Here is a 25855-nt window from a genome sequence, read left to right on the forward strand (position 1 = left end):
TCAACCTACATGGGTTTTTAAGTCTGGCTTGACCGTGCAACGGCCAATTGCCTTTTAACCTACAACATTATCCTGCAGTTCTTTCCTTCCACACTAAGGCATATCCATTCCCATGCTGTTTACTTGCTTTACATTACCATGCAACATTGTTTTTAAGTCTGACTCATTGGCATTGCCAAACGCGTATGTGCTTGATAGAGAGGATGCACCCTCCTTACATCTCTGCCAGACAAGTTCCTATATTGTGATCATTTGAATAAATATATAGCTCCTTCTTCCTCTAGAACATGTTGATATGCAAGGGATAGCAATGGCCATGTCCTAAAAATAATTAGCACAGATGCAGTAAATGCTTTCTGTGCTGACGTTCTCCGCAGCAAGTTCTCCCACATGATTCTTTTCCACTCACACTTTGTGCCTCATGCTCTCAAAGGTACAGTGCTACTCATTACGAAATGTTTTTCATGTTTCATTGTACAGCTCAGTGGGACCCGAAGTTGTTTACAGCATATGAAGTATTCCGCGTAAGCCTAATAACCTCAGAGCTCTTAGTGCAAGAGCTAGAGACCCAGTGCAATGGAATCAAGGCCATCTTCGATCTTCAAGGGTGGCGGCTCGTGCATGCCTTTCAAATTACTCCAATGCTTGCCAAGAGAATTGCTTCGGTGCTTACGGTAAGTAGCATTAAAGAATCATTTACTTATACAGATTTTTTTTTTTTATGTATTGTATCATTATTCTACATTCTATTATTATTTTCTATATTTCATAGAAGGGTTAAAGTACTGTGTTTTTTTGCATTATTTTTAAATATTTGTGTAGGTAGCGATATTTGTGCCAGTGGAAAAAACCAAGGTGCAACTGCTATATTTCCACATTTATTTAACTGATGAATTCACACTGTAATGTCCTAATTACTTACCGGTAATCCTCATTACTCTTAGTTCTACTTGTCCTCGACCCAGTCATGACACATGAGGTATATTCCACAGACAGGAAACAAAACATGAAATGTTTTATGGCTACATCCACCCACTTACCAGGGGCTATAATACCATAGCCAGCACAAAGCTCTTCCTGACATACCAAGCACAACAAAAGCTTGACCCAGGTAAGGTGGGTAGGATTTATGACTTGGTTGAGGATGAGTAGGATTAAGGGTAATGAGGATTACCTGTAAGTAACCAGGACATTACCTCTACGTCCCTTGTCCTCGACCCAGTCATGACACATGAGGCATACTAAAGGAACCACCACAAAGTGAAGGCCTTTGAAACACTTGCAGAAAACAAACAAGATAGCACACTGGAGAGAAGCTCACCACAGTGAAACTTTTAATGGCATGAGAGAATCAACCAGGAGCATCAGGCTCCAAAGCACGCAAAACACCATACCCAAAATTCAAACATCATTCAGAGTGCAATTCAACCTGTAATGCTTGATAAAGGTAGACTCGGAAGCCCAAGTCCCTGCACGACAGATCTCATCCAAAGACACCCCATGAAAGGCAGGCGAGACACCCCTCGTGGACCGGGCCTGCACACCCGAAGGACACAGCAAACCAGAGCCCTGAAAAGCCAAGGAAAAAGCGGACTTGATCCAATGACCCAGGGTAAGACGAGAGGCAGCCTAACCACGGCTTGCCAGCCCAAAAGTGACAAACAGACCGTCAAACGTGCGAAATGCCGCCGACCTGTCCACATATATGTTCAAAGCACTCTTCACATCAAAAGTGTGCAACAAGTGATCTTCAGGAGAAGAAGGGAAGGGTAGATGAAAGGCAACACCAACTCCTGAGACGTATGAAACTTAGAACGTATTTTAGGAGGAAAACCAGGATCTAAACGCAAAATCACAGCATCCTCCACAAACCTCAAAAAAGTGGGAGAACAGCGCAAAGCAGAAAGTTCCCCCAACCTTTGAGCTGAGATGGCCACCAGGAAAGCGACCTTAAAAGACAAGAACTTGACCGCATTAGACAACAAAGGCTCAAGAGGAGAGCACTACAGAGCACGCAGGACCAGAGAAAGATCCCGGGCAGGCACCGAAGAACGTACAGCAGGTGAAGAGTGAGAAAAGCTCCAGAACAAGCAAGACACCAACAGCCCATCTGAAGAGGACAAAGAATCCAGATCCCAGAAAGCCCGGGCAGCTGTCCACTGGCCCTTCATGGTAGACATGGCAAAACCGTTATGGAATCCATCCAAAAAGAGCTGCAAAATCACAGAGATAGAAGGAGAGGACATACCACGACCAGAACACCAGGTGTTGAAAGAAGACCAATGCTTAGAATAAGAAGACAAAGTGGACCTCCTACTTGAGACCTGAATCACAGAAATAATGTGGTGAGGCAAACCCCGGCCATCTAGCGACTGCCATTCAACCTCCAGACTGCTAAGGTGAGAGGGACTAGTAGGTGAGGAGTGGAAGACTTCAGAGGAGACGGGCACTGTGGCAAGATCCATGAAGGACCCACCATCATACTCAACAACAGCGGGAACCAAGTCCTCCGGGACCAGTGAGCCAACACAGCCACGGCCTCATCCCCCACCCTCTGGACTTTCAATAGGAATGCAGGAATGAGGGGAAAGGTAGGGAAGGCATACAGCAACCCAGGAGGCCTCGTAAGGGACAAGGCCTCCACACCCCATACCCCCCACCCCAGAATCCAGGAACAAAAGATGGGCAGAAGAGCATTGGTCCTGGAAGCAAACAAGTCCATCTTGGGAGTCCTCCACATTGTCCGAGCCGAAATGACCTGGAGATAAAGCTCCACCTAGCCTGCAAAAGCATAGGCCACAAGATTCAAAAACTAACTGTGAGTACTGCCCTGATGATTCACATAAGCCGCAGGCACAGTGTTGTTGGACCTCACCAGAACATTGCAACCCAACTGAGGACCTGGAAAGTACCGAAGGGCCCTTTCCACAGCAGACTGTTCCTTCCAGAAAAAAAGACCAACAGGACTCAGACCCCTGCCAATGAGCCTGCAAGGTCCACTGGTTCAGAGTCACACCCCAACACAAAGAACTGGCATCTGTCGTTCGAACCACTGGTGGAGATTGATGCAGCGGAAGCTTTAAGGGTTTTGTCATCTCACTTATCCATACCAACCACTAAATAACTATTGGAAACATAACTCTAATGACTGGCACATACGTCATTATCACACAGCAATATCAAAGGTCCTCTGGTGAATCTTTGGTAGAGCAAAAAGGGACTAAATAATGAAAGCCAGAATACTATTTCTCCATGAGGAACTGCAATGAAGAAATACGCTAAACAATAGTCATAATAAACATGTCCAGAATAACTTTGAAATTCAGGAATAAAGACAAACACTATTCTCTTCTATTTAGGTGTTCTTGTTATAATATGAATAGTCAAATGCAAATACAAATCAGAATTTCATTACTTTGGTTTTCAATAATACAGATTAGGTTCACAATAAACATTTACAGCTCATTTACGATAATATAACATCAGATATAGAGAAAGAAAACATCAGCTAAACACAGTTCACTTACTTAACGGAAATACTAATGCACAGTGTGCAATTAGTCTGAAAAGCTAACCCCCCGGCTATTGGGCAATAGCAAGAGCAGCATCCCCAGCCGATGATGTGCAAGTCTTTAGGAAAGTCTCTCAGGATTAGCAGGTAACCCTAGCCAGAGAATCAGGAATCAGCACAGCATTCGGCATACCACGAATGTAGGGACAGGTCACCAATCTTGTGAACAAGCCGAGGAACTCTTTCCCACAGGAATCTTTATAGTACGCTACGTCCTTTCTTCCGTTAAAATGTTGCATTCTCTTTCTTCACCAAGCCTTTCTGTTGGTTAATTACGATGGTGTGACAGTATTCTGACAGCGACTTTACTACTATTTTCTAAACACTCTTTGTCTAAATATTGTTCAACTTCCAAGGGAGGAAGAGGAAAGAACCTAGCTACAAATTCATTTAGATATTGTAACAGTTACATTCGTATCATCTACATCCCTTGCCTAGACAGGAAAGAACTCTAAAAGTTTATTCAGAAACAGGCAAAATATCTGTACTCTAAGAAAGCATTTGTAACATTTGAAGGACAGGAGCATGGAAAAGCAAATCCCCTAATACTTCTAAGGCCTACATTATTTTAGCAAAACAGAGAATAGTTTCTAAACAAACCTACATTACTTTTACGAAGAATAAAGCGGGTTTTTTTGTCGTTCATTTTCTCCAATTAGGAAGACAGAATAACATCCAATTAGCAGCATCATTGTATTAACCAAGAAAATCGTATATGTTGTGCCTTATGCACATTTCACATATTGTACACTCTAATATTATATGTTAGTAATTCCACACACATTATAAAAGCTTGCATTGGGTTAATTACATTGAGCAGATTTATTTTCAAAAACGTGCTCCATCAAGATGGATGCACCTGCATGCTGTGGGGGAGATTGGAAGAGTCCATCCACCACTGCAGGCTGCTTATCCAGACACAGAAGAACTTCCAAGGAGAAATCCTGAATGGGGAAATAAACAAAGCGATGAAGATTCCACAGCAAGGGGCGAAGATGCAACCTGGCCCAAAGAACAGTGAACACCCAGGCCGCCATGTGCCCCTGCACCTCCATCCAACGAAGCAGGGAAGCTGAAGTCTGAGACAACCGAGTCCCCATTAGCGACTGTAGACCAAGGATCCTGGAGGGGGGCAGGAACACCTTGCCCAGAACAGAGTCAAAGTCTGCCTCCATAAAAGACTGCCTGGTGCCAGGATGAAGATGACATTTCAGAAAATTCAGAAGAAAGCCATGGCCCTCTAGCATACGAATTGTCAAATCCAAGTGCTGAGACACCATCAGGGCAGAGGGGACCTGTAGAAGCCAGTCGTTCAGGTAGCGAAACGCAGACACCCCCAGGAGGTGAAGGTGAGCAACAAGGGGAGCCTCCACCTTGGTAAAGACTCTGGGCAAGGAACGCAGGCCAAAAGGGAGGACACAAAACTGCCAATGACGACCCCCCAGGCAAAACCTCAGAAACCTCTGGAACCCTAAAGCCACAAGCACATGCAAATACGCATCCTGAAGATCCAAGGTAGGCATCACACAGCTGGTCTGAATCAACGGGCTCACACGCTGCAGGGTCTCCATTTTGAAGGGTATACTCTGGACAAACTTGTTCAGGAGCTATAGGTTGATCATGATCTGGAAGCCCTCCTTGGCCTTCAGCACCAGAGAGATGACCAAATAATTTCCCCGACCCCCACTCCGACTGAGGAACAGAAACTATTGGCTTCTTCCGAAACAATAGCTGAACCCCCTCCAACAGGACACGCCGTCGCGACACCACCTTCAGAATCAGAGTTTCTGTCCCCCTCCTGGCTGAGGAAGGGGGACAGAAACTCGATTTGGTAACCCTGGTCCAGTATATCCAGTACCCACTGGTCAGTCATTGTGAGATGCCACACCCCCAGGAAATGGCACAGTCTCCTACCAACCTCTGGCAGAACTCCAGTAGGACCGCCCTGGAATGCGGTATAGCCAGGAACTCCAAATCCCAGGACCTGCATCGGGAAGGGGTTTCCTCAGAAACCTTCCCTGGAAACCCTACCCCTGGCTCTTCGGGTTGCTGAAGGAATTTCTCTGCTGATGAGATGGCTGCTGAAAAGATTTAGCTGAGGTAAAGAACTCCTCCTTATGCCGCTGCTGATGGCGAAAAGAAAAGGATTACTTCTGTTCCTTGCAAACCTTGCGCAACTTCTACTTAAGGTCTTTACCAAAAAAGACAAGGACCAGTAAAAGGCAATCGCAAAGCCATGGACCATTGAGCAGCATCCGTGTTCCAACCCTTCAGCAGTACATTTTCTGGCATCAGTGGACCCACCACAGGACGGTGCAGAAGCACGAACAGAGTCAAACGCAATGTTCGAGGAATTCAGCATGACCTTCCATGGATTCCAACAATTCAGGGCAATGTCCTGCATTCTGAATAGTGAAGAACAAGGATTTGAAGTCGGATAATAAAAACTGCCACATATGCATCATACACCCCAGAACAGGTGACAAGATGGGACCCGCATAAGCTTACTTCAAAGAAGAGTCAAACTTTTTATCCTCACTGTCCTTTAGAACATTATCTTCAGCCATGGATGGACGCCCCACAAGATCGGCCACAATAGAGTCAACATGAACTAACTGCGGTATAGTACCCTCTATGTCCCTCAAGAGTACAGCTTAGACATGAAGCGAGGCATCATAATGCGGTCGGAATTCTTCCACTCCTTCAAAAGAACGTCCATCATGAAAAGATGAATGGACAAGGCCTTAGTAGACTGCTTCTGAAACTGGGGCAAAACTATGTCCCTAGACATGCTGGCGACCTCCTCATCAGGGAAAAAATGTCCGGCAACATACCTTTTAGATCAATATTTTACCTTAAGGTCCACAGAACCCAAGGAAGAACCATCAGAAGACTCGGAGCTGGAAATATTGGAGTAGAGGTCATGCCCCCCCTCCAGAGCGAACACCAGCCACCCTTTTAGTGGTCTTCATAGCAGATAATGTCTCTAAAATCAGCTTCTTCAGCCTGTCGTCACCACCCCATTACACTTCTTCAAAGGAGGGGCCGAATCCACACTGTCCCCTGAGGAAGAGTGTGAAGTAAGAGGAGAGCATTGTCTGCTCTTATGACTATGCTTCCCCATACTGAACCATGAGCAAATGACAGCACAACTACAAAAGTAAAGCACTTAAATAATCTTCTCCCCAGAAAGCAGAAAACTCCGCATTCCACCAGCCCCAGCGCTTGCACTGACAGGGAAATACAAAACTCAGTCGAATGCAGAGGCGTGGTCATCGAACGTCACGCTGCAGCTCAAGCCTGCAAGGAAGAGTTGACATAGCAGGCTGCCATAGGCCACACCATACAGGAGGGGCTGCAGCTGCTCCGCCCACAGAGGCAGGCCCAGACAGACACCGTTAGAGCAGCCTACTCACCCACCAGGAGACTGCACTAGAAGTTCTCGGGGCCAAGCGCAACAAGCCAAGTCGAAGCCGGACGGGCCCCGAGAATCAAACAGGAACACATCAGTTCCCCTTTGCTCCACCCTCCCCCCCTCCCTTCAGCCTCAAAAGATCAACTGCGGGAGGAGTTCAGTGGATGCCTACCTCTGGCCGCAGGCATAGCGCCAAGAAGGTTGCAACAAGCTTTCTGTATATCACGCTCCACAGTATTCAGCATGAAAACACAAATAGAAGGCAACCAGGGCCCGACCAAACCCAGCAAGCCAGACACCGATAGCAACTCCAAGTCCAGGAAGCCTCCAACCCCATCCCGACTCCAGCCACTCCCACGACGGTCTCCAGGCACTCCCAGAGCCCAGCAGAAGGAGAAGCCAGAAGAAAACATGATGGGTTTAATAGCCTGGCAGTTACTTCAGCGTCCCTCATTATGTCATCTGACAGAAAACAAAACAGGAATTGCTTTGTGCTGGCTATGGTACTATAGCCCCTGGCAGGAGGGTGGGTGGGGCCATCAAGCGTTTCCTGTTTTGTATCCTGTCTGTGGAATATACCTCAAGTTTCATGACTGGGTCTAGGACGAGGGACGTAGGGGTATTGAATTTATTATTTGCCAAGTAAATTTTAGGGTAAACTGTAAGGAAAAACTGTGCTATCAGAACATTGTCCCTATTCTAAGATCTAGTAATTGTGCATCTGGTAAGTAAGACATCTTATGTTCTCGGGTGTGCAGTTACCACCTGGGATTGTGGGGCCCTCCTAACAAGGACCCAAATTGAGAATCTAAGTTATCAGTATCTTTGCCTTTTTTGCCTTGTGTTTGTGATTGAGTTTGAGGAGAGTGTGTTAAAAGAAAAACGAATATCTGCTTTTTTTTCTTTAAAAAAAATTATGAGATGGGATACAAATTGTTTTCCATCTGTATTGTATACAAAATTTGGGAAAACTGCATCCCATAATGATCATACACCTTCTATCTATAATAGTATGTATTTTAAAATTTTCAATATTGCATAGTACGGTTTTATTGTAGTGAATTTCACGGATCTTGCTGCAGCTGTGGAGCACCGTCTTTCCTATGGCATTTTGACTTATTGTGCTGACTTTGCACCAGCCACTTAAGGTTGATGGCCACTCAGTGCATGTACTAGACTTGGTATATCCAGTGTCTGATACTAGCCTAATAAGTCTTCTTACATGATCCCTCAACTACCACTACTGAAACTGGTTCACCCGATTTGTTGAATCCGAAGATTGTCTTAATGATTTTCCCTTCCTGAAACCACTCTCATGTCTATCCTAACACTTATCCCAATTAATATTTGTTCTCTATTACCAAGTCTGACTTGCAGGCCTATTCGTTGCCAGTTACCTTGCTGCTATCTCTTTTGTAAAGTGGCACCAAGACAGTCTTCTGTAATCTTCTGGAGCTATGCCTGCCTACAGCAAGCAGAGTAAATGGCTTTTTACTTCTTACCACCTTGAGCTGCCTTGATTGTAATGATGCACATCTTATTGCATTAGTAGAGGTAAATCCTTAGAGTCTCCTATTTTGTTAATGAGAAACAAATAATGTTTTGCTAAATGTTTTCAAGTAACGGGCAGCTAGCTGTATCTGTAACTCAAACCACACAGACCACATAGTGTCATGGAACACGTCCTAGGTAGAGGTGCTTTTCTTGTGCCATTGAAGAGCGGAATTTACTGCTACTCTGCTTTACATTTTTTAGGGAAAATATCCGTTCTTATTAGTGACACATTTAGTTGAAGGATAATAAAAAGCAACAATGGCTTTATGTAAGTGTACTGTGCAACATAAATTAAAAATAGTCAAATAGATATACAGCAATTCTTCTTCTTTATAGTTCTCATGTTCATAGTGTGAAAAAAGTGGAACCAAACAAAACTGCAATAATAATACACAATACATACATGGAACAAGAAAGCAACAAAAACATATGTGTTCCATAAAACAACAAACAAGCATATGAATATCCGTATGGAATAGGAATTATAGTAAATCCATGCCCATTTGTCACTAAGGGTATCTTTAGTTAGTTTGTTTGTGTTATATAGGTGTTGACTATGTTTCTACCCAGTTATGGATGTTGGCTCTCATCAGGACCAACAAATGAAGGGACACCTAGGAAATAAATGGAAGACAAAAATGACTACTCTGTGTAGGCAGTAGTATATGTGCCATACTAAATAATAAATGACACTCTACAATAGTCCACATACAAATTAAGGTAACAGTTCCTAAAGAAATATATATGCCAGTATGGTCTACTAAGCAGGGAAGAAAAAAGGGGAGGGGAAATGACAAGTAGTCTCAGATGAGGTTCGAAAGTCGTAATGTGGTGGAGACTAGAGACTCCTGGATGGTACTAGAAGTGCCCTCACACACCCTTGCGGGTGCAAAGCATCATCATCGGGCTGTGCTCCTCGTGGGGGTGGCGCTGCAGTCCCTCACGGGCCCTAAAAGGGCTCTCTATCGGAGATCTTTTGGTGGAGTCGCCGTAGTTGTGCGTGTGGGTGTGTGGGGAGGGGGGGTGTGTAGTGGTGAAAACTAAAAAGACCTAATGGTGCCCTAACTATTTATTGGTGGGTCCAGGAGGTCTATTAAAAATTAACGGGGATTGATGTTATATAAACATACAGAGTGGGGAAGAACGGTAAATACGTCCCACTACTCTCGACCCGTAAGAGTGAGGGTTTAAAGTGAGAGAGAGGGGGTACAAGTGGTGGTCAACATGTTTCGCGCTGTTGCCGGTCCCTAATGGATCCTAGCGCTTCGTCAGGACCGAGGTGGTGATTACAAAGTAAGGGATGGGATTCAGAAAAAAGAGGGGGAGTCTGCTGTAATCCCAGAGACACACAAAAAAGGATAGTTGGAGGATCACGGGTTATTCGTGTCCTAGACGTCGAACCTGTGGGGGAGAGGGAGAGAATAAAACATAAAGAGTAATGTTGGGCTTCCTACGGTAGAGGGCTCAAGAAGCATGTGAGACATAGATGAGTCCCAATATTAGAACACTACTCATACCCAATCCACAGCCACAGCTTATGGCTACATGGGATATCTTTACCCACACTAACCCCAACACTCACGATTACAGCCTTTATCAGACAGGAATAGGAAAATGTTCGTACATTTTACCGTTCTAAGATGGCCGCTACCTTCTCTGAGACGTTATTGAGTCCTTTCTCAATACCTACTCTACCCCTTTTGACCTATTAGCTTTGAGCACATAAAACACGAGATCGCCGTACAGCTTTACCGGCGACTCTGGAGGCACCTTAGGTTATCAACGCGATCTCCCGGGGCAGATGTAAGTACTTTGTATGCTATGTAGCGATGGTCGTTATAGTGTTTGGGTCCCTTGTCTCAGACGACGTGGCTATCCTTGGCTAACCCGTGTGCGAGCCACAACCCCCGAACATGACTTATGCTGCTTAAATTCACAGCTGTAGCCCCCGCCCCAGCTTGTCAAGATCCGGTACAGCTTGGACCCTGACTTCTTACGGGTAGGATTGTTTTTCAAACCTTGTGTGAAAGCATGTGTCATCTCTCAACGTCGTTTTCACGTGCCTCTCACACCTGTTTCTTGCATTGTGACATGCCCAGCACCAGCAATTCTTGGTATGATATTACAGCACGCACATGCCTTATTCATAAGTGCTCACCCTACTACACCTGGGCTACGTTATTGAATCATTGCCAGGGATACATCCCCAGTACATTCCGCCTCACTTGTATGAGTAAGTCAATCATCCACTGGTGTGTGCACAACCTAGGCACCTCGCACACCGTTCTAACTGAGTCTGGCATATGTCACCATCACATTTAGGCTGGTTCTCTCTGTAGGGACATTTTGACTGGCATTCTGAGTAACATCTATTGCAGTTTGCGTTTGTCTTGTTTTTCATTAATATCCCCAGTGTTGGGCACTTCCACTGACGTTACACAGGGCACGAGCACCTATTCCTAGCACGATTTTGGCAGGAATATTTTCCTTATTGGTGCATGCTTCTTGAGCCCTCTACCGTAGGAAGCCCAACATTACTCTTTATGTTTTATTCTCTCCCTCTCCCCCACAGGTTCGACGTCTAGGACACGAATAACCCGTGATCCTCCAACTATCCTTTTTTGTGTGTCTCTGGGATTACAGCAGACTCCCCCTCTTTTTTCTGAATCCCATCCCTTACTTTGTAATCACCACCTCGGTCCTGACGAAGCGCTAGGATCCATTAGGGACCGGCAACAGCGCGAAACATGTTGACCACCACTTGTACCCCCTCTCTCTCACTTTAAACCCTCACTCTTACGGGTCGAGAGTAGTGGGACGTATTTACCGTTCTTCCCCACTCTGTATGTTTATATAACATCAATCCCCGTTAATTTTTAATAGACCTCCTGGACCCACCAATAAATAGTTAGGGCACCATTAGGTCTTTTTAGTTTTCACCACTACACACCCCCCCTCCCCACACACCCACACGCACAACTACGGCGACTCCACCAAAAGATCTCCGATAGAGAGCCCTTTTAGGGCCCGTGAGGGACTGCAGCGCCACCCCCACGAGGAGCACAGCCCGATGATGATGCTTTGCACCCGCAAGGGTGTGTGAGGGCACTTCTAGTACCATCCAGGAGTCTCTAGTCTCCACCACATTACGACTTTCGAACCTCATCTGAGACTACTTGTCATTTCCCCTCCCCTTTTTTCTTCCCTGCTTAGTAGACCATACTGGCATATATATTTCTTTAGGAACTGTTACCTTAATTTGTATGTGGATTGATTTCAGGAGCACCGGTACAGGACCTTCTCCCTCTTCTACTTATCCCGCTCCTTGTCCCCCTATTCTCTTTACAGTGTGTATACACTCTACAATAGTCGCCTCCTTCTGGACTCCGAACGGATATACAAGCAACATCCAAGGTGCTCGAGAAAGGAAACAAAAAGGTTACTTACTATAGGTATGAATCATTTTTACTACTGTGAACACCGTCAACTATTTTATCGCCAGCTCACATACACTGCTTATAACCTCACTGCCCCATAACTATGTTAACTACAATCCTCTCACCCTTTTACTCCCACTGCTCCTTGACATAGCTGCATGCACACCTGCTCTGGAGCACTATTCTTTGAATTTCCATTCCCTTTTGTCATGTCAGAGCTAGCAGCCGCTCCCCTATTCTGCCGTCTCGTCCCTTGATTGATTACACATTTTCTTTACCTTGCATCTTTTTCCTGTTAGTATTTATTTGCATTACATTTTTGTTACACCCTTGTTTCATTTACACATTTGTCTTTGCCTACATTTGTTAAAAACCTTCTTTTAATGTGGCATGACATTGCTGTATGCTGCCCCCCCCCCCTCTTTTTTAAGCGTGAATCCTTTCATCAATTCTATGTCATAGGTAGCAGTTGCAACCTCCCAATACTGCCTCACCGCCTCCCACTTTTTGACCTTCTGCTCACTCCATAGGCCTGAAACGCATGTGTTCCAGACCTCGCTTTGAGCTCCGTCAAGGTCTTGAGAAAGGGCACTTCCGCGTCTTCACTCGGACCCTGAGAGAGATGCAAGGCTGACGCCTGTGGCCGCTCTTCCTTTTTAGGTCTCGCCTGACCCAGCGCATGCGCTGGTCTGGCGAGACTTATTGAGAGGGCTCCAAAATGTGCTACCACGCCAGCCTAGAGCTACAGTGCATGTGCACGGGCGCGCGCGCTTTACCACGATTACTTTCACTTTTGCGGCCGCACGGCTGCTTCGCTGTTTGATCGTGATCACGATCACTTTCACTTTCACTTTCGCTGCCGTTGGGCTGCTTTTCATAGCCAATAGGTCTCGCTTTTGGGACCTAATAAGTATTTAGTTATGCAACTTTTGCATGGCTAAACACTTATAAGGTCCCAAGGGCGAGACCTATTGACTATGCCAATGCTTGTTCTTAGTGTGGAGCAGACCTAGTCTCCCGCTATATTTGAATATATTGCAGCACTTATCCTTTGAAGAGATGCTTGACTCGTATTCATTGAGGTTATGGCAGCGATCATAATCCTGATTCTGATTAATTCTTGTATTTTCCTGATCTCATCAAAGATGGAAGCAGTTCAATGTAACTCTAATGCGGTGCATACTTTCAACAGCACGTATGTCTGTGCTTTGTTGTCTGGGGGAAGTTTTACTTATCCCCACTGACTTTTCTCTCAATTGAGGGTGGCCTTATTCCCCTTTTTTGTGATTATACTAATTAATACACTTGCTGCTTTTCCTTCTTTTAGGCTACACATACTGGTTCCCCGAGTAAATAACTTTCTCGCGTATCTGGGTTGTTCCATATCCGTTCTGAGTCCAAAAGGAGACGACGAAGGTAGAGTGTCATTTATTAATTAATATGGCACTTATCATTCTGCCCACACAAAGTAATCATTTTTGCTTTTGATTTATTTCCTTGGTGTCCCTTTATTTGTTGGTCCTGATGAGATCCAATATCCATAACTGGTTTGAAATATTGTCGTCTCTTGCATAACATAAGCAAACCGACTGCAGATACCCTTAACTGACAAAAGGGAATGGATTTACTATTATACTTGTTCCATATGGATATTCATATGGTTGTTTGTTGTTCTATGGGACACCTATGAATATGTTGCTTTCTTGTTTTATGTATGTATTATTATTGTACTTTTGTATAGTTCTGCCTTCTTCACATGGGACACTATGCACATGAGAAACGTAAAGCATAGTAATTGATGTTTGCATTTTTGACTGCTCTCTCTTTTTAGGTCTCACCTAGGCAGCGCGCATGCGCTGCACTAGGAGGGCCTTAGCCATCGGTCTGCTCCTTTTCCCCACACACGTGCTTGTGCTGGCATCCACCTTGCGGAAGCGAGCAGCGGCGCACGTGGTAATAGACAGCATATGGCTCTCGCGCTGCCACTGCTCGCTCCTGCAAGATGGATGCCAGCACAAGCACGAGTGCATTTGCCTGCTCTTTTGCAGCCGTGGGGTTGCGTCACGCTCCCTCACAGCTTACACTCCCCCAGCGTGAAGTTTAACTGCGCGAGACAGTCCAGACCCCTCGGGACATTGGGTGACTTTCTAGACGAATGTGGCGGCACTCTAGATTTCTGAGTGCCCCCTGGACAACCGAGAGACTCACTGGTGCGTCTGGACATCTGAGACCTTCTGGGCAAATGAGTAACGTCCGAGGTATCTGAGAGACGCTTTGTAAAACAGACTCCAGAAAACCTGACAGACCCCCTTATCCTGATCTCTGAGTCGCAGAGCAGAACGTGGACTCTACATAGATTCTTTCCAGTACTGACTCTTCACAAGGGGCTAAAATGACAAACCATGTGAGATATCCGGGGCCTTAGGGCACCACTGAGAGACCCATGATTCCACGAGGGACTCCCTCTGATCCCATAGAGAATCCCATTGCTCTCTAAGAGTCCCCTTCTTCCCGGTCAACTCAGGCTTCTGGAGAGTTCAGCCACAACTTTATTAGGGGCAGCCTTAAATCAAGGACAGACATCCAGCTCTCAAGGTGAGGCACTCCAAAGCGCGCCACTGAGAACATCAAGACGAGACATCTGAACTAGACGCTGGGTGCGGCATTCTCCTAAACATCTCACAGACACGCTAAATTGAAATACCAACAGACCAGACTCAAAGACGGTCACATTGTCCCTGCCTCGTCAGAAAGAGACACCCTGAAAGCGAACACCAACACCTCGATCACAAGAAGAGACACCAATATATTGACATCTCAACCAACGCAGCAGAACTGAAAGCTCGGAATGCGAGAGAGACGTGGTCGTCACAAGAAGGAGCCTAACCCAGCAAGGAAAGCCAACAAACCAGCAGCAACATTTACCGCCAGCCGAGCAGGGAGAGACCCCCACCCAGCCAGGACTGGCGAGGCGGCCAGGCCTTGGGCACAGAACAGGGAGATGCAGCCCAAACAACCCGTTCAAGAAACCTACATACACACTCCAATTCAGATAATCTCGCATCCCTTCCAAACCTTAAGACCGTGCCCATGGACGTGTTAGCCTTTCATCCTTCAGAGGTGGTAAAAATGTGTGTTGTATAGATCACGTGTTATTTACTGCGCCATAAAGCATGCAGGTATGTGATGTGGGCTTTATAGCTGTACAATGTTACAATAGTTTATGGGGCTCTGCCTGTAGGCGCAATGCACATGGTCTCTGAACCTACCTCTCACCCACATAGGACCATGCCCCTGCACTTACGAATGCAATAATATGCACACCTCCCCGGTGCCTTTTGATTGGGCCTCCAAGTTTTTTTTTTCCATGCCAACCTCCCAGATGAGAGTCCCCAGGAATTGGTATGGTACGTGAGATTTCCCCATAGAAGGCAAGCACTGTATGTACTCCCGCCCCCGGACGCCAGGGTTTGTGCAGCCAGACTCAGGAGAGTATGGCTGGGTCTCCGGCCTGCTTTGAGAACAACCAATTGTCTGACGTCCACAGAGCTGGTTTTCTATTGGTGGGCGTTTTGGGGCAGTTAGGTGTGTGCAGATAGATTGACTCGTAGAAAGGCGGAGGGGGGCGGCCTCTGGTTATGTTGAGGGGCTAGCTACTGTACTCATTTGCATCACATTTTCAGAGAATGGCTTACTTACCCTTCCCATATTGCCGGGGTGCAAAAACTTGCCATTTCTTTCATATATTCATGAACTGAATCACTTACCCATCCTCAAAAAGGACTCCCACATCCTATTATACATCCCCCCCACCTTGCCGGAGGTGCTCGCATGTTTTGCTTTCCCACTTTCTGCCACTCACTCTGCTTAAAAAAAATAAAACTTACATTCTACTTTTGTTTTACTGATCTGTCTCATATGGATAAAAAATAAGTGTCACACACTTCATTTTGTTGCTTCATGGTGATGCATGCTATACGTTCCTCTACAAAATAGACTCCACCACTAGAAGCAGGGTCATAGTTTATTTTTCTTATAGCCATTCTGCACAATATGGAGAAGAAACACTTGTTGTCACTGCTGAACAGCATGGCTAAAAGTCACTGGCAAAGACAGCAGGTCCTAAATCCGAGGCCCGTAGGCTCTTCCAGTGCTCATGTTTTGTTGTTTGCGATCATCTGGAGAAACACAGAACACAATTTAACACACCAAACCCCATTATACCTCTCTTCTTGAGGTGTTTTTCACTTTACCTACTGTTTGTTGTAGATAAACAAGCCCCTCTGCCCATATCCCTCTCCAACCCCACCCCTCTGCCAGTTTGAAGGCGTAGATTCTGGGTATATAATGAAAACTCTTGGTGCCTAAAGGGCACGCTGATTGATCACTCAACTGTCCCCTTCTGGGCATATCCACAGTCAGGGTTCGAAAAGACATGCAACGCATGCCACGGGTGACCCTTGGTGGGCACTTGCTAGCCCCAGATTTTAAGAAGCCAGGCCCAAGTGGGTGGGTACGGGGAGTTCATTACAGCAGATGTCAGTGCCTTCGAGCCAGAGGTCCTGTGCTCATTCACACCCAGCCGCTGGCTGGCTCATGCAAGCCAAAACAATTGTTGAAGTGCGTCCATAAATCAGGGGGCTACTTCCCTGCTTCACCCCACAAGTTGCCATTCTTTCTGCCTTCCTTTCTGTTCTTCGCGAGCTCCCACCCACTTGCACCTTTTGTTGTCTCTTGACAGCAGTGCAGTCTGCAGAGACCATCCATCTCCTGCAACCAAGGTGAACGCATTAACATCTCTAAGGCAGTGTCGATTTAATACACTTCTGCTCCCCAAATAGCACGCTGTTGCTACTTCCTTGCTTTGAAATGCCCCGCCGTGGTTTCAAAGTCCTAAATTCACTGAAAACAAGCATTGGCATAGCCAATAGGTCTCGCCTTTGGGACCTTATAAGTGTTTAGTTTTCCAGCACAATATCCTTGGTGCAACAACATCAAGTGCTGCATGGCTAAACACTTATAAGGTCCAAAAGGCGAGACCTATTGGCTATGCCAATGCTTGTTAATGTGTGTTATGAACAGAACACTTGCATACAGCTGTGTATGCTTTTTTTATCCTTAAACTAACTGTATCACTAAGAAGAAGAATTGTTTTCTAAAAATAATTTACACCATGGTTCTTGTTGATTAAGGGTTGCCCTTGTTTACCTAAAGAAAGCTATTCCACTTTACAATGTGTGCAAAGTCACAGGGCATGGTCCTTTATGAACATGATGTGTGGGACATTTAGAAGCCGTACAGAATCGACTTGCATCCGCCTCAGATGGGAACTTGTGGTTTTGGCAAGCACATATTGTGCATGGGGGAGTGAACACGTGAGATTTATATATGACCGAGAACTGCCTGTCCACAGGCAGTTTTTCTTTTGTTCTTTGAGGATCTATATGATCTGCTTTATAAACCTGTGACACAGAGGTCCGGTATCTGTGTCATTCGGTCAGGGATAATGACTCCAGCAAAGAAGGTACACTGATCTTCTGTAGTACATCGGACCTTCTTGCCTACCAGCATTGTTATTCCTAGCGCCAGTCATGGATGCAATGCAGATACGGGGGGGGGGGGGGCGGCATACATAATTTTGCATTTTATTGTCTTTTTTTAAAACCTTTACCTTTCTTCCAACTCCCTTAAGCTTTCCAACAGCAGCTTTTCATTTTCTTCTAAAACGTATATAAAAATGTTTTGTTGGACTTTGTGGAGTGTTTTTAATTAAGTTCAGGCATTTGCTATCTCAGTCTCTCCACTGCCTTTCCTATTCCATTTTCTTTTATAGGTACACATTCCTGCTTTCCTGCCTGTGAGATAGTGTTCTCTTTTAATAGCTATGTGTCGTTTTTGAGACTTGATCATTTGTGCATTTTATTCATCACTCTTTAAGTCAGGAGAATAATTGATCTGGAAGGGGGAGGCGAGAGGAGTGAAGCAAGAGGGGTTCGGGGAGAGTGGTGAGCGGAAAATTGAGTTGTGAGTAGTGATCATTTCTTAAAATAGATGCTGTATGTTTTAGGCACCTTGAAGCAAAATGTGATAGTCTATTTGCATAGTAGCTAGTATCTTTGCTAAAGTGAGCCACATGCAGCAAATTCTGTCAACTCCCAGTTCCGCTTGAGGAGCAGGGTAGATTTGACTACTTGAGCTCAAAAGATTTTGCATTCCGGGATGAATGTGCTGGATATCTCCTCTTCAGCAGTGGATAGATACAAGTTAAATTGTATTCTCATGTATTCTGTCTTCTAGTGGGTATTATATGAGGTGAGTCGGACAGCAGAACTGAATGTATTCTGGTAGATGTGTACAAAATTTGGATCTCATTGTTATGTAAGGTGAAACTTGAAAGAAAATATAACACTCTACAGCTACGAACTGTACTGCATGCTTATTTTCATCATTCGGCCAATCTTCTATCTTCACAGGATTCATTTCCCATCAAAGTTCGGGGCATCCACTTGATAAATGAGCCTTTATTTTTCCATCCTGTCTTTGCATTAATAAGGCCTTTTCTGCCTGAAAAAATGAAGGAAAGGGTGAGTAAATATCAGCAAATGACTTTTCAATACAATCTGTACTTGTTACCTTGATGTTCTGCTCCTGATGCAAAATAGATGTTTAAAGTATCTTGAATAATTGAAAGAACCCAATGACTTCACATCTTAATGATCAACAAATGATAGTACTATCCAACTGTTTTAAATGTTTTATTCAACTGGAAACTAACAACAAAGTTTACTATAGACGCAGGTGTCATGCGATAGCATTTCGTCACTGATCAAAAATTTAAAACTCAAACAGTATGACAAAAAACATTCATTGAATTCATCTTTAGAAACCATTTTCTTTATTGATCATTCTGTCTAGGTCTATTTAAGACCTTTATATTTTACTAAAATTCCTTGTAGGGGCTTTTTGCCAGCCCTGTTTAGCCATTGGTATTGTTGGTCTGTCTTTCACATTTTTCTGTCAAGCACTACTACATATAGCATGGGGCAGTAGAGCAATCCACTTCACCCATTACCTAAGTTCACTGTGCGTGGCAGCATTCTTCCCTTACACAAGTAGCACATCCACACTCAAACTAACTCCCCTAAGTTCCAGGGACTACTGTGACAATATCTTCTTTTTGAGATAAAAAAGAAAATGTTTGCGTCTAGGCAATTTTCTTTTTTTAGATTGCTGAGCACCGGGCAGTTTCCCCAACAATAATGTTTTACAAAAATCATGACAAAACAAAAATAAGCCAAAAGTACGGTGGCCAATACCAGATCTGTTGACTTTGCCAATGCTTGTTATATAGCACTAACACTACCCGGAGTGCAATTCAAAGCACATTTTTTAGGATGCTGAGGTAGGAGGACTCTCAAATGTAAAAGATCTTCTGGGCTATTCCTAATTATACCAGGGAATGTTTTATCCCAGAGGGGATCCTTGAAATAATATAATCTGAAACCATGGTATTTTAGGGACTCATTTAAATAATTATTGATGGTTTTACAGCTAGCTCTTGGTACTTTTTGGAAAATTGATAATTGCCAATAGAGGCAAAAGCTGGTCTATATTGAAAGGGAGCTCAGTCATGTGAAATTGGTACAAAAGTCAATTTATTTGCAATGATGACTAGGCACCACAAAGTACATTTATATCAGAGGCTAGTAAATCAAAAGATAATTTTTTTGTATATTGTTAAACATTGTAAATTGTGCACTGTTTTGGTATCGAGGTGTTTTGATATACACAAAAATTGCAAATGTAGAAAACAGTAGAATAAAACACTTCTGTGTGACAGCACTTGATACATCAGCATTGGTTTTCCTCCTAACAGTATCTGGCATAAGTATGTTGACATTTTTACGCACTTTTGTGAAAATTGAATAGGCTCTTCCTCAGGGTGAAAACAGGATATGATTTGGCGTGTGTCAAAATTCATAATTTGGCATTTTGTTGCAGAGGCTGTTTGTGGTAGTGGGCAAATCCAAGAATTTTTTTTTCAGCATTCAGCTGGAATCAAATTGTACACAAGACTGTGGGTGAGCTGACCATTTACAGTGCAGTTTGACACCATTTCATTTATTAATTAACTTAGACTGATTTCAGTATTGGCATTCTTCACTATGAATAAGTTCTTTAATTAAACCCATTGTTTAGTCTGAGCCAATATAGAGTCATAGCTGCAGGTGAGATATGATCTGAGTGTTTCATGCTAAGAATAAGTTGGTTTGCATGCATTTTTTTGTAGCTTTACTATTATTGTTTAGCAAGACCTCAATAGATTCTATCACAGTTTTCAATTGAGCTATAACTACTTCTAAGACGTATAGAGTTACCAAATAATGGATTAAAAGGTTGAAAGTACAGTGTGACTGCAGTTCATTGATCTTTATAAGGCATTCCAGCAGATCTCTCCTTCACTGATGCCTTCGCTTATTTGTATTGGAGTCAATTGAAATTGGCCTCAAGTTCCAAATGAATGGTTGCACAGCTTTTATCATCAACCGAAGGGAAACTATAGTGAAAGGAAAGTTAAGAGAACATTAATATCAATAAATTATACACATCCCATTCTGACTGATTCTGCTTCTCACATATTCCAGACCTTATGAATATCCTCCAGATACAAGACTGAATCCTGAAAACTTTTTGTCCCCATTTAAAGCTGTCCAGTTCTGCCTGGTGGTGCCACTTAACTCCAATATGCTTTTTTCTGAACAAGATGCGCCTAAATAACTGGTACTGTCTGGCTTGCTGGTGTCACTTCTTGTTTTTCTTGGTCTTACCAATGAATTTGGTATCTACTGATTAAATTCCTCTGTGAACTTTAAAGTGACTAGGTCATATGTCACCTCCTAGGGGCATGGGGTATAAACACTGTTGACAGTGTCAAAAGAAGATTTCCTTGCGACGAAGTTTCCTGGACATAAAGCAGGAGCTTAGGATTCGAGAACTCAAATATTCAATGATGTTCCCGGCCAAGCTTAGAGTGGAGGCAGACGGGAAGGCATGGTTCTTCACCGCACCTGAGGAGGCACGGGAGTGGTTGGAGGGCTGGCGACAAATCTCCGACCGTGGCGGGACCGGGCGAGGTAAGAATGATGATGGCAGCACACCACCGGGGTCGCAACCTCACGACTACCTGGAGCTGACCTTGGCATTGCACAGCCGGGCCATCGAGCAGCGGTCCCCGCCCTGATGTCTGGCCTTCACAGTGAAAGCGGGGGTCGCAGGTCGAGGGCAACGGCCAAATACGGACCTAATGTGAACTTCAGGAGGCGGCGAACCGGACTAATTTACAGTAAGTGAACATTTGGTCAGCAGAGACTGAACCCAGTTGACACTGTCTGAAGTTGAGCCTCACGTGGCTGGGGAAAGGAAATACAATTACTCACCCCGGCTGCCTTGGGTCTCCTCGTGCAAGGCATTGCGGACCACTAATCCTATGCTGTGGCCCATAATCGGGGACTTCTGGAGGACGCTCTTTACCACCTACAGATGTGTTGGGTAACAGGATTTAGGCCCTCTGCAAAGGTGGGGTGGCGGGCAGTTTCTATACCGTCTTGCAGGGAAGCAGGGAGGGGGGAGGGAACCAGGGTTAGCAACGGACGTTTTATGTTGATTTATTGGTTTATTTGGTCAGGTGTTCAGGCACACTATCAGTTTCTGTTGACAACTTTACCGGAATTCCACAATCCTCTAGACCGTTCCTTCCACACCGTCACCACACCACATGATCACTACTTCTGACGCACCCCAGCAAGACCAAAGGCTCATGCAAGTCCTGCCCATAATCTCCTGGAATGTGAATGGCCTCTGCGACAAGCTCAAGCGCGGATTAGTCCTTCAATATCTAAAACGTAAGGCGCCAGCGATAACACTGTTGCAAGAGACCCATCGGACAAGGACTACATGTAAAGCACTTGACATATGGGGTTTCAAACTAGCGGTCCACTCTGAGTTTACGACCGGCTCTCGCGGGTTGGGGATTCTAATCAGAAAACAGTAACCAATTGTGATCAAAAAGGCTTATACTGATGACCAGGGCCGGTTCGCAGCTCTGAGATTTCAGTGGGAAGGCCGTCTACTTAACGTAGTCTCAGTTTATCTCCCCCCAGCACTCCATTCTGTAAAATTCCCGGCGCTGGGTGCGTTCCTACTACAGCTCCCCCAGGGCAACTTAATTATCGGTGGCGATCTAAACGCTGCGTTGGATGACACCATCGACCGCGCACCTCCGCGACATCCGCATAGGGCGCACTCGGCACTTGCGGACTTCATGGAGACACTGGGCCTCGTGGCTGTCTGGAGGCACTGTCACCCACAGGAGCGACAGTACACATACCACTCGGGCGCCCATAACAGCTTCTCATGAATAGATCACATATTGGCACCGGTGGGTGAAATATCATACTTCTTGGAGGTCGCCCACCTGGTGAGAGGTATCTCCGACCATTCCCCACTTAGCATTACTTACACCTGGCGTACACTAAATGCACGTAAGACGTATCCAATCTATCCTGGATATTTTAAAAATCCAACAATAGCGAAGGGTCTGCTAGAAGCTACCACGCATTATTTTGCCGAAAATGAAACCTCAGTCCCTTCACCACTTACCTTATGGGAAGCATACAAAACCGTTTTCCGGGGGCAGGCAATCTCCGTCATAACACAACATAAGAGAGAAAAAACCAAACAAATGGAGACACCGGAGGGAGAGATCGCTAATCTAGAGAGGGAACTGGGCTCAGCGTCCTCTGACGAACTCGCACATAGGCTATTGGTTAAACAACAAGAATATAAAGGCCACCTATGGGAAGACACCAAGTCACAGCTATCGGCAACACAACATACAATATACGAAATGGGCGACAAAGCTGGCAAATTGCTAGCCTGGCTCGATCAGCGCGAGACCGCAGACAGATGGGTTGCAGAACTAAGCCTGCCCACGGGAGAAACTACACAGAGCCCGCAGGAGGTAGTAGATCTCTTAACACGACATTACGAACAAGTCTATGCCTCCGCACGTTCACACACGCAGGAGGAACTAGATGACTTCCTCCGTGACATCCGGCTTCCTAGGCTCGCGGAGGAGGAGTCTCAACTTCTAGAGGCAAAGCTTACGGCAGACGAACTGGCCTTAGCAATACATAAACTTCAGCCGGGGAAGGCCCTCGGCCCCAACGGAATCCCCGTGGAATGGTTTAAGCGTAACGCGGCGACCTTGACACTCCACCTCTTAACGATGTTTGAAGCAAGCCTGGAGACGGGCGAACTGCCACGAGATCAGCGACTATAGTGGCCATCTGTAAGCCTGGGAAGCCCCAGATAGACTGCACCTCCTACAGGCCTTGCACCTCCTACAGGCCTATCTCCCTGATAAATGCGGAAGCCAAAATTTTGGCCAAAACGTTGGCCAACCGACTCACACCGTACCTACCCAAATTAATACACCCCGACCAATCGGGCTTCATGCCAGGGAGAAGTACGGCTCTAAACCTACGGCGCTTACATGGTGTTATGGGACGCAGGCACACGATTCAAGAGGATGCCATTATACTCTCATTAGACGCAAAAATGGCCTTCGACACAGTTGAGTGGCCTTTCCTATTTGCGGTCCTCAAAAAGCTAGGATTCGGCCCTAGGTTCTGCTCATGGATACACCTCCTCTACACTAATCCCCTGGCGCACGTGGCGGCGAATGGCCGCATCAACAGAGAATTTGTGTTGCACCGAGGCACAAGACAGGGCTTCCCACTATCGCCACTGTTTTTCGCCCTCATACTGGAGCCCCTGGCGGGATGGGTACGACAGGACCCGCTTATACGTGGGCTACGATGGACTGCCGACTACGAGGACCGTATATCGCTGTACGCAGACGATGTCCTCCTATACCTGGCCTAACCGAGCAGATCCTTGTCTTGTCTCCTAGATATCTGTGAGTCCTATGGGAGATTCTCAGGATACACTATCAATTGGGCGAAGTCAGTGCTCTATGTTTTACACGGCCCCCCACCTCGACTACCAGTCGGCTGTAACGTTAAAATAGTATCAGACCACTTCAAATACCTAGGGATTCATATAACGCACAGCCCGAGATGTTTACAGCCCTCAAACTCCACGCCCCACTGCAGAGGTTGCAGCGAGACACTAAGTACTGGCAATCGCTACCAGTGACACTCCTAGGTAGGTCAGCGCTCTTCAAAAGGATGGCTCTGCCACGTTTTCTGTACGCCCTCCAAAATACTCCTTTCCTGATCCCCCCAATCGTACTTCCGGGCTATAGAACCAGAGGTTACAAAGCTCCTTTGGGACAACAAGCCTGCTCGCATAGCTATGGTTAAGCTGTGTCTAACGTGGTATGACGGTGGAATCGCACTCCCTAATATCCAGACCTACTATTGGGCTTCCCAACTAATCGTAATAAATAATTGGCTCCACATCCCTCACACGGACCCGGCTTACGGACCAGATAGGGTGGGAATTGGAGACGTAGGTCTGTATCGTGCCATCTACGGTAAGCCGCAGGCCCTACTGGGTCCAACGAAACACACCCTCCAAATATGGCACACAGTACATAGAAAATTGGGCAGGCAGAATTAAATCACACGGGCCACTCCACTTTGGGTCACAAACAGACTGGGCACACTGTGTAAGAGCAAGGGATTCCACAAATGGGATGCCATCGGCATATCCAGGGTCTGAGACCTCTGGTCACAGGGGAAGGTGATTACATTCGAGCAACTTCAATCCAAATATGGGATGGCGCCAACTGAGCTTTTCCGATACTACCAAATAAAGCACGCTTTAGAGGCGGCAGTCCCGCCCTCCACCAGCCTTCCCTAGGCATCCCCGCTAGAAGACAGGTTACTCACAGACCATATCGACAAAAGGGCAATTTCCATGACATACCGGAAGATCATTAATAACGCACCTGACCCCATGCAAAAACTCCGTGATAAGTGGGTCGCTGACTTGGGAGAACTTGACGACTCAGACTGGCAGGACGCACTAGCCTCACCCAGGGAAGTGGCAATCCCATCCCGACTTCGCCTGATACAACTTAAGATCCTGCACAGAGTGTACTATACACGGCTAACACTTCACCGCATGCGGAGAGCGGACACTCCACTTTGCTTGAGGGGGTGTGGGGCACCTGGCACTTTTTTCCACACTTTTTTCCACACTATCTGGGAATGCCCTGGGATAGTGGAATACTGGGGATTGGTAATGGGGAACATCACACGATTCAGCGGACACCCTGTCCCACCCGATCCTAAGCGTTGCCTCTTAAATATATGGGAGCCTACAGACCTTAATATCACACGACAAACCTGGGCAACCTTGGGAATGATGATGGCAAAGAAGAATATCGCAAGACACTGGGGTGCAGCGCCCGCCCCCACTATTGCAGAATGGTGTAAAGACATGGATATAGCTATGGTAGCTGAAAAAACTGTATATGTACGCAGGGGGTGCCCGAAAAAATGGATACGGCTGTGGCAAGGATGGAACATATATAGGGGGGAACTATGCACATTACCGATTGTAGTACAAGACCCTGACGAAATGATGTGAAATAGCTATGTGCAACTGAATACTGTGATTTTTTATGAGGTGATATGTGCAAAGGTGGGACGCCACGATGAGGACGGTAGTATATAACCCACCCTAGAGCGGCCTTAAAAAATCCAAGCTGAATATTAGATGGAATACCGGGATATTTACATGTATTGAATGAATGTCACCTGACTATTGTTATTTTACTGTTTATTGAAAATAAAAATAATTAAAAAAAAAAAAAAGATGTCCTTATCTGCTCTGCACAAGCACTGT

At 45.5% G+C, this 25855-nt stretch overlaps 1 protein-coding gene across 1 annotated transcript in view; it reads left to right on the forward strand.

The window, feature by feature from the left end:
- Nucleotides 1–25855, forward strand: part of TTPA (alpha tocopherol transfer protein) — a 154220-nt gene that overhangs the window by 122580 nt on the left and 5785 nt on the right. The window contains exons 3-4 of the mRNA XM_085605540.1: nt 481–674; nt 18451–18561. Of these exons, the coding sequence (XP_085461666.1) occupies nt 481–674; nt 18451–18561 (305 nt within the window). The remainder of the gene's footprint in view (nt 1–480; nt 675–18450; nt 18562–25855) is intronic.

This window comes from Triturus cristatus, chromosome 5_1 (genome assembly GCF_964204655.1).
Source record: "Triturus cristatus chromosome 5_1, aTriCri1.1, whole genome shotgun sequence".
Classification (NCBI taxonomy): domain Eukaryota; kingdom Metazoa; phylum Chordata; class Amphibia; order Caudata; family Salamandridae; genus Triturus; species Triturus cristatus.